The sequence below is a fragment of the Sinocyclocheilus grahami genome, unplaced genomic scaffold, assembly GCF_001515645.1.
Source record: "Sinocyclocheilus grahami isolate Dianchi unplaced genomic scaffold, SAMN03320097.WGS_v1.1 scaffold5603.1, whole genome shotgun sequence".
Lineage (NCBI taxonomy): Eukaryota > Metazoa > Chordata > Actinopteri > Cypriniformes > Cyprinidae > Sinocyclocheilus > Sinocyclocheilus grahami.
Genome location: NW_015510246.1, coordinates 1 through 9,073, shown reverse-complemented (window position 1 = coordinate 9,073; position 9,073 = coordinate 1). Strand labels below are relative to the sequence as shown.

The window sequence follows — 9,073 nt, the reverse complement described above, 5'->3', positions numbered from 1 at the left end:
CACAAAATATTGTTATTTTTAGCAACATCATATGACCCCTTTAAACAGGCTTGCAGTGTAATCATCAAAACACGGTAGCATGGATCATGATCTATTCTATCTACTTGTTTTATTTTTATTTATTATAAAAAATAACAACATGACCCTCTAACACCAGCTCTCTCTATTCGATTTCTATGCTTTATTCTTTGTATTTTATATTTATTATTAAAAAAGACAAAAAAACTTCCGGGAAACCATCCGGGACGGTCACCTCACTTACATATTGTTGCACTTTTGTTGGTTTGATTGCTTCTATTGTCCTCATTTGTAAGTCACTTTGGAAAAAAGCATCTGCTAAATGATTAAATGTAAATGTAAATAAATGATGGTTTTCCATAAATGGTAGATCACATCTGTGGCACCTATGGTTTTTTCAGGAACAAGGAAATTTTCCTCATGTGACATTTTATATCCAAATAGTTTTAAAAATCTGTAAGCTTTTAAAAATAGTCGACAGTCCAAGCAAAGTAAAATTTCTAATTCATATAATAATGTGACAAGGAAATCAAAATAGCACAATGTCAACACATTTATCTTAAATTACTTAAAAACCCTAGAGTGTTATTTTATGTTTCCTCATTCTAGCTAAGGCAAACTAAAAAGTTTCCCTGTTGTTTCATGTGTAAGAAAATCCACGGTGTACAAAAAGGTGAAAAAAATTGTTGATATTGTATATACCCAGTTGACTCATAAAGATGAAAGAATAGCCTTATGTATTAAAAAATAATTCATTAAAATTTGTAATGTATTGTTGGCATACCTATCAACAAGAATATTTTCTGATAATGGTATTTCTAATTGCATTTGAAATACCATAAAGACCCAAACATTTTGCCACATGCAATTAATTTAATAATAAAGACAAAGCAAGTAAGAATTATATAAGATCTTTTATTTAGCTGAAATTGCTTCAGAAAAACTAATTGACTGAAATAACAGTGATCAACTTGCACTGAAAATATGGCAAAACACGGCAAATGCTTCATATTCCGGATTATTTAATGTAAAAGGGTCTAGAAAGTGCATATTTAGTTCAACCATTAGAATGATGAAAGATATAATAGTGTAAATTATGTTAATAAATTATAGCCTATGCATATGTTGTAATATTACACAATTTCTAGCATTTACAGTATGTGTTTACAAGTATCAAACTGCAAATTAAAAGGCATTTTTTATGAAGGCAAATAGTAAGGACTGTATGTTGTGAAGTTGTGCAGACTGTCTTTCTTTGGTTTGTTTTAGTTGTTTAATTTGCTCTCATATGTTATTGTTCACTTCAGTAGCATCAGGTTTAATGATCACTCAAGAGAGCTTAGTTTTCTCAACATATCTCTGACTTTACCCATTTTTAAAATGTGCCCTCCAATGCACAACTCCTCACTGTTCATCAGATTTTAGCACATGGATAGCATCCACAGAACATTTTCTTGAATGGGTTGTTATTGTCATGTTTCTTGGCCCGTCCCAGTTTGATAAGGACTTCGCCAAGCATAGCATCTGTTTTCTGAACATTGTTTAAGATGTAGTCTGTCATGGGTCCTTGTTCCTCTACAAGCATAGCCACATCCAGGAACACTTCATGAAGGCTCTGGAGTCGGCTTTCTAAATCCAGCAGGTCACGATGTCGGCTCTCGATCTGGTTGAGCGCCGAACGAGCCGTTTTGCCTTCTGACATGACGTTATCATTGAAGATGTTCCACTGACCATTCTCCAGCATCTCCTCAATCTGGTCACCTGTCACGTCTCGGCCCACAATCTCCATTTGCCTTTGAATATGACGCTTGCACGATTCTTTGTGATTCATCTCAGCATCATTGTACTCTGTCATTGCATCTCGGAAGTTGTTGCTTAGGGTGGCGTACTGTGTTCGGGCGATTCTTGCCACAGCTGAGTTGAGGCCATGCTCCTCTTCAAGCTCTTTGGCGTGGGCGTCCATTTTTTGTAGACGTGCCAGAACGTCCTGTCCACGGGTCTTGATGTCTCCTACGATGACATTGGCATCCTGCTTTACGTGAGTTGTACGAGTCGGTTCGCTAAGTATACGTGTGTTTTGGTCCCTGAGACGCTTCACCTCCAGGCGGATGAACTGAATCTCACGTCTAGTGTCTTGAGCCTCATCGAGCACAGAGTCCATCTCATCACTGTTGTCATAAATGACTGCCTGTTGGCTGAAATCCTCCTCCAGGTCCACATTGCTGAAAGAGTCTGATTCCACCTCCTCTAGCTGGCTATTAGACTCTGAAATGGTCTGAAGATGATCCAATCTGTCCCTCATGATTGCTAGAGGGGAGAATGAACGGAAAAGGACACTCAGTGCCACCAGAAGTGATAGGAAATATGTGATCTGATGTAAACGATCTAAAACAATATAGCATATCGATAACGTTCATATTTACATAATGTAGTCCTTGTTTACAAGAATTAAATCATTTTCATTCCTTGTGTACCTTTTGAAACTGACTGTAAAAGGGGGAGATAATACTTCCTTATCAACCCTGAAAAAGTCACAAGTCTAACAAGTTCATCTGTGAAACTATTTCTGACTGGCGTCACTCACCAAACAAGTTTGAATGGATTGAATTGATAGTTCAGCTTTTGTTTCCTTACATATGGTGTTCTCTTCAATTGTTTTATATGAAATGTATAAATAAGATATCCAACTTTATTCAAGCCATTACATTTTTTTTTCAAGCATTTTACATTTTTACACTGACAACATTCTAACGAATATATAGGGCCTATTATATAATAAATCCGTAAAGTAGAAGTAATGAGCTGAAAAAAAGATGAAAAGAAAGAAAGAAACTCCTTGCTTGGCATATACTACAAAGTACATTACCTTGTCTTTTTGTCCAAAATTACGTCCACTTCTGTTGATATGTCATCTCAAGGCTGCAGCTCCATCCTCACTGCACTGGTGCAGCTGTCATTTAATGGGTGTGGGGAAGGAATGCGCGTTCCAGGGCGTAACTTTGACGCCTAACCTGTTCGCTCTGTTTTGCGAAATGGGTACGATGCCTTCTTCATGTTTTTCATGTCATATAATACAATTTAATACAAATTTGTGTAGCCTAATATTGGGCCCTGACATGCAAAAATGTTTGCAAAGTCAAGGATTCAAAAGTTTGAGCAACTTCGAGCTTCACTTTAGTAAGTGTATTGACAGTGGAATAGATTATAGTTGACAGAAAGTAGATGATTGATTGATTACATTTAAATATTCTTCACTAAAATGTAATTAAAAAATAAAAAACAGCAGAGGGCAAAACAGAAAACCAAATATTTTTCTTCTAATCTAGAAATTAATTAAATTATTAGCCCATAATAACCAACTGGTCGGAGAATGTGCATATTGGTTGTTTATACTAAATATGTTTTGTTTTTTTCTTCTGTTTTCTTTGCCTTTCTAAATTCTGTCTATTCTCTGTACGTTAAACAACACGACCACCGCAATTGCAGTAGATTTAAAATGTAACCTACATCCATTAACAGTGACAAAAAATGAGTTTGGTTTATTTACAATAAGAATGAACGTTGAGTACACGTGTTCTGTACTTCCCTCAGCACTTTTCGCAAATAAAATGTGTGATCTCTGCTGCCCTCTGTCGGACATACTGCTCTCTTCACACCTGACTTGGGGGAAGGGGGGGGGTCTGCGTGTTACGTCATCAATCACATGCGGTGTTGGACGAGAAGAGGTGAAAGTAGGTAAACGTGGTTTTTATTTTTCTTGGACTGATAATAGCGTGATTTTCCTAACCTGCAAAGCGGATTTTGCAAGGAATGCACAGAGAAGGTCATAATTTGAGGTAGGCCACAATGATAATAATGCTCAAAGCAGAGAAGACTAATTGTTTTGCCAAGCATTAAACGTAGGTCAGGTTTAATTAAAAAGTTTTAAAAAAAATTCTTCACTGATGCGATGCCTATATCAAGTCTGATTGTACGTATTTGGGATAATATTTGTTTGACGCTTTTTTTAATGTACTAAATCAATAGACTCTTTTTTCTTTATTTATTGAGTATAAGTAAATACATAAAAATGCAGTTTTTGCCTTCTCTTCAAATTTTATTAAATGCATAATGATGAAGCAGAGTCTAATAGAAAACGTAATGAGAGTAAAACAAAGCTTTTATTTTTAAATGTGGACCTACAAACAAGTCTATCTTGTCTGACAGGTTTTTAGTGACACAAGTGTACTTTTTCACAAGTCAGACGTTTTGACGTGTGGGTTACGTCTAACAAGGTATATTCTGTTCAAGAGTTGTTGTTTTGTTTTTTTTGTTACCCATATATAGCCTACTGTATATTTTACCGGCTGCTGTTTATGTGTGTTCGCTTTGTTATGAATTTAGACCAAATCTGTTTTAAACTTTTCAGTCCAATATTTCAGTCATGAGGGACAGACTTGGACATCTCCAGGCAGTATCACTGTCTAATGGCACTGCAACAGAACATGAAACTGCCCAAGCGCTCTCTCCATCAGAAAACACAGACTATGATGACCCTCATCAGGACCCCAGCTCCAACCCTGACATGGAAGCTGTATTTGATGAGGCACAGGAGGCTCGTCATCAGATTCAGTACATCCACCTGGAAGTAAAGCGTCTTAGGGAGCGAAACTCACATATTTTTACAGGCACGGTCTGCTCTAGTGCTTCTAATACCTGTGACTCTAATGCTATTGCAGCTGACATCAAAACACATGGACAGGAGATGCTCGTGCACCTTCGCAAGATGGTTTCCCACAGGAAAGAGTTAGAGGAAAAGTATGGCGTCAATTCACCCATGACGAGAATTGCCCGAACACAGTACGCCAGCATAAGCAACAGTTTCCGTGATGCCATGGTGGAGTACAATGACGCTGAGATAAGCCATAGGGAGTCCTGCAAGGCGTATATTCAACGGCAGATGGAGATTGTGGGCCGAGAGGTCACAGGTGACCAGATCAAAGAGATGTTGGAGAGCGGTCTGTGGAACGTCTTCAGTGAGAACATGGTTTCAGAAGGTAAAACGGCACGGTCTGCACTCATCCAGATCGAGAGCCGACATACAGAACTGCTACAGCTAGAGAGACGCATTCAGAGCCTTCATGAGGTTTTTCTGGATGTGGCCATGTTGGTAGAAGAGCAGAGTTCAATGATAGACTACATTCACACCAATGTTCAGTCAACTGAGGTGGAGGTCAGGGATGTCCTTGTGAAGCTGGAGCAAGCCAAGAGACATGACAGGAACAATCCGTTTAAGAAAATGTTCTTCTGGAAACGATGACATGGGCACAGATATCATAATGTCAAAAATACATACTAAGTGATTCAGGTTTTTTTTGTTTCTGTTAGTTTTTATATTCCTATTCCTTATTTAGGCAAATTTATATTCATCTTCTGAAGAAAAATAAACACACATCGCTGAAATAAATCTATCAGTGTTATAAATATTTCAGTAGTTTGTGGGGTTTTTTGACACCAGAATGATCTTAAATACTATTTTGTTTATTATAAACATGCATTTTTAAAGCTTGCCGTTTTGGCAAATAACTCATTTTGTGCCTTTGGAGATTTGGAAATCCTTTTTTTCTGTGGTTTGCACTTCATCAAGTGTTTATTCTTATGTAAAATGTATCTTGTCAATATAACTATATTTTTAAGTTAGGTATTGAATGATGGTTAGTTGTAATGGACCCCAACTATTTCATGTGTACACAAATCTTTTATCAGCTGTATCTCATTTGGTGTACATTCATTCAAAGTTTTGTAGCATATGTCATAAATTAGTGTAATTTTGTTACCCTAATTAGATCCCATATGCCTACCTCGTGTGAAACGTGATGTCCCCTGGTCACAGCTATTAAAATAACACATGCCAGGATACCAAAAACCTTTCTGACTTTGGTTAAAATGTATCTTGTCAATATAACTATATTTTTAAGTTAGGTATTGAATGATGGTTAGTTGTAATGGACCCCAACTATTTCATGTGTACACAAATCTTTTATCAGCTGTATCTCATTTGGTGTACATTCATTCAAAGTTTTGTAGCATATGTCATAAATTAGTGTAATTTTGTTACCCTAATTAGATCCCATGTGCCTACCTCGTGTGAAACGTGATGTCCCCTGGTCACAACTATTAAAATAACACATGCCAGGATACCAAAAACCTTTCTGACTTTGGTAAAAAAAAATGTAGTTGCTAAAATGACATTGCTATATAATACTTTGTTAAAATGTTGTTCCAGGGACAACTGTGTTATGTACGGTGATGCATAAAAAACATGGAATAAACAGGAAGATACCTATTCACCTATACACTTCCGTTCAAAGGTTTGGGGTCAGTAAGACTTATTTTTTGAAAGAAATTAATACTTTTATTAAGCAATGATGCATTCAATTAATCAAAGGTAACAGTAAACACATAAATAATTGTTTAAAAGATTTTATTTCCAATAAATGCTTTTATTTTTTACTTTATACTTATCAAAGAATATTTTTATATATTTAATATATTTTATGTATTACGGTTTCCACAAAACATTAAGCAGCACAACTGTTTTCTACATTGATAATAAGAAATGTTTCTTGAGCAGCAAATCAGCATATTAGAATGATTTCTGAAAGATCATGTGACACTTTAAACCTGTGTAATGGCTGATGAAAATTCAGCTTTTCAATCTCAGGAAAAAATACGTCTGGGTAACACTTTATATTAAGGTGTCCTTGTTATACCAGTTGCATGTTCTTGCTATTATAATAACAATTAATTATGCATAATTACATGCACATAACCCTAAACCAAACCCTAACCATATAGTAAGTACATGTAGTTCATTAATATTACTCAGTATTTAAATGTATAATTACACTGTAACAAAGACACCTTAAAATAAAGTGTAACCTACATTTGAAAATATATTAAATAGAAAACAGGTGTTTTAAATGGTAAGACTCCAAACTTTTGAATGGTAGTGTACAGGCTGCTGTAGACTCAAACTTGCAAACACAAAGTTCATGACATGAATGAGACTGCTGGATCTGGATAGGTCAATACGGATTTGTAAAGAAAGAGAAAATAAGGTTACGAAAATAGTTGCCCAACGCCAAGTGAGTCATTCGTCTTGCTCAGACTTGTAATAATTATTCAGACGTTTTCTCCTTGGCTGCAGCGCGCGCATTCGCGCCGTCGCTCTGTCTGGCACGCGCTAGTCCAGCTCTGCTCGAGATCACCTGAGCGTCAGACGCGACAATCTCTGCTTAGACCCAAGACCCGGTGGACGTTTTCTCGGGGAAAGATGAGACTGTCGGTCGCTTTTCGCCATGCACATCTTAGCCACGCCAGCATTCGACGATCACGAGCGGGTGTTCAAGTATTAAACTCGGAGAACAGACGCTTATTCGATAATAGCGCGGTTTCTTATCCATGGGTTCGGGAAGCTAGTTCGACCAGCGGTACAAGTGAAACGGTAACGAGTTTGAAAAGTCATCCACGAAAAAACGATGGACCGCTGTATCAAAGTGCTGTTTGGTAAGAATTAAACACACGCTATTAAGGCTCTAAACCTAAATGCGACAAAACTTTTATTTTCTAAAACACGCTGAATGACTTTTGTGATTGTAACAGTTTGGTTCTGTATTTATAGCGACTTGACTAAAATATCTAACGTTATATTGTCTCGGCGTTGATTTGTTTCCACGTGCTACCGGTGTTTGTCCGCCAGCTGATGTAACTTCTGCCTCGACACCCTTTTAATACGAACTGCGTTGTGTGCTAATTCAGCTGCATATTAACATTGTGTTACTGTATGAATTCAAGTTTTCTTACAAAATGTGACTATTGTTTTAACTAAGGTTGAAAACATGTCGTTATTTGTAGGTTAGTGTTACACTGAATGCCCTCATTTAACCCGCTCCCCTGGTGGGCGATCACGATACTGACCTTATTTACAGATTCATCGAGTCAGTAGCTATGCGTAATATTGGAGTTTGCATAATTTAAATTTTTTTGAAGACATTGGAGTATTGTAACACAGGTTGAGTTATAACACCATTTTTGAACATATATTGCTGCTACACCAGTTAAATCTCTGTCATACATGACGAACATCTCCACTGTGACATTTGTTGTAAGACTAGAAATAGAATAGCAATGTAAAGAATTTACAGGACAACTAGTTTAATTAAATCGGTATTATAGTAAAGCTTGCAAAAACTGAGTTACACTCATTGAACTGTTACAACAGTCTCCCCTAAAATCTTTAACTGATGGAAACTATGTGGAACTTGTGTATCATTGCCCAATCAAACCATACAAGTGTATCCTTTTGATGTCTGTAATCAAAGGTCAGGTATCTGCTATAGAGGGTTAAAATAATCAGTAAAGATGCCTTTGCAGCCAGCCTTACAAAAGATGCTTACAGTGATGTAATAGACTCCACGATAACACAAGATATGTTTATCTGCTGCTAGTCAAAATGTGTTGGCCCACCTGCTTAAAATTATTATAATCAGCTGAGTGAACAAGACTGATTACTATTTATTTATTTTGCCTTTATTGCTTTCCGTCATAGTTAAAAACAGGACACCAGTCTAGTTGTTATGATTTGTGGCCAGTATAAAGGTTTTAAACCTCATCTGGCCAGGCACAGGGAGAACTTGTGTTTAAGTGTTTAGAGAGGTTGAAGATCTGCTTGGCTGTGGATGTATAAAATCATTTCTTTTTGGTCATGTTAGCAATCATTGTGTTAATATTAATGATACACGTTTCGGTCTAAAACTTGCAGCTAATGCTCTGCTTTTATCTGAGGTTCAAAGTCTGTGTTTCAGAGACTAAAAACAAAAAAAGCAGACGAGAGCAGGCAAAATGATGGAGTGCTGTTTAATGCGTGGTCAAAATGGATGTTTGCCTACAGAGCAGTCAGGAAAAGATAACAGAGTTGTTTAAAATGCGTATCTGCTTAATAAGCTTGATAAGTAAAAAAAAAAAAAATTATGTTGTGCTAATTGTATTGGATGTGTCTTATGTACAGTCAATG

General features: G+C 36.6%; 2 protein-coding genes across 5 annotated transcripts; one reads left to right on the top strand and one right to left on the bottom strand.

Moving 5' to 3' along the window:
• Positions 1-996: 996 nt before the first annotated feature.
• On the bottom strand, positions 997-2,961 carry LOC107577280 (syntaxin-11-like). The gene is made up of 2 exons (XM_016263374.1): positions 2,885-2,961; positions 997-2,325 (listed from the first exon to the last, which is right to left on the bottom strand). The coding sequence occupies exon 2, from the start codon at positions 2,318-2,320 to the stop codon at positions 1,433-1,435; it is 888 nt and encodes a 295-aa protein (XP_016118860.1). The 5' UTR covers positions 2,321-2,325; positions 2,885-2,961; the 3' UTR covers positions 997-1,432.
• A 713-nt stretch (positions 2,962-3,674) lies between these two features.
• On the top strand, positions 3,675-5,445 carry LOC107577278 (syntaxin-11-like). 4 transcript variants are annotated; one of them, XM_016263371.1, is made up of 3 exons: positions 3,675-3,753; positions 4,225-4,292; positions 4,427-5,445. In XM_016263371.1, exon 3 carries the CDS (start codon positions 4,442-4,444, stop codon positions 5,315-5,317), a length of 876 nt encoding a protein of 291 aa, XP_016118857.1. In that variant the 5' UTR covers positions 3,675-3,753; positions 4,225-4,292; positions 4,427-4,441; the 3' UTR covers positions 5,318-5,445. The 4 variants fall into 4 exon arrangements, with proteins under 4 accessions (XP_016118857.1, XP_016118859.1, XP_016118856.1 ...); XM_016263370.1 differs by having other exon boundaries at positions 3,709-3,854; XM_016263372.1 differs by having other exon boundaries at positions 3,722-3,749.
• Positions 5,446-9,073: the final 3,628 nt, after the last annotated feature.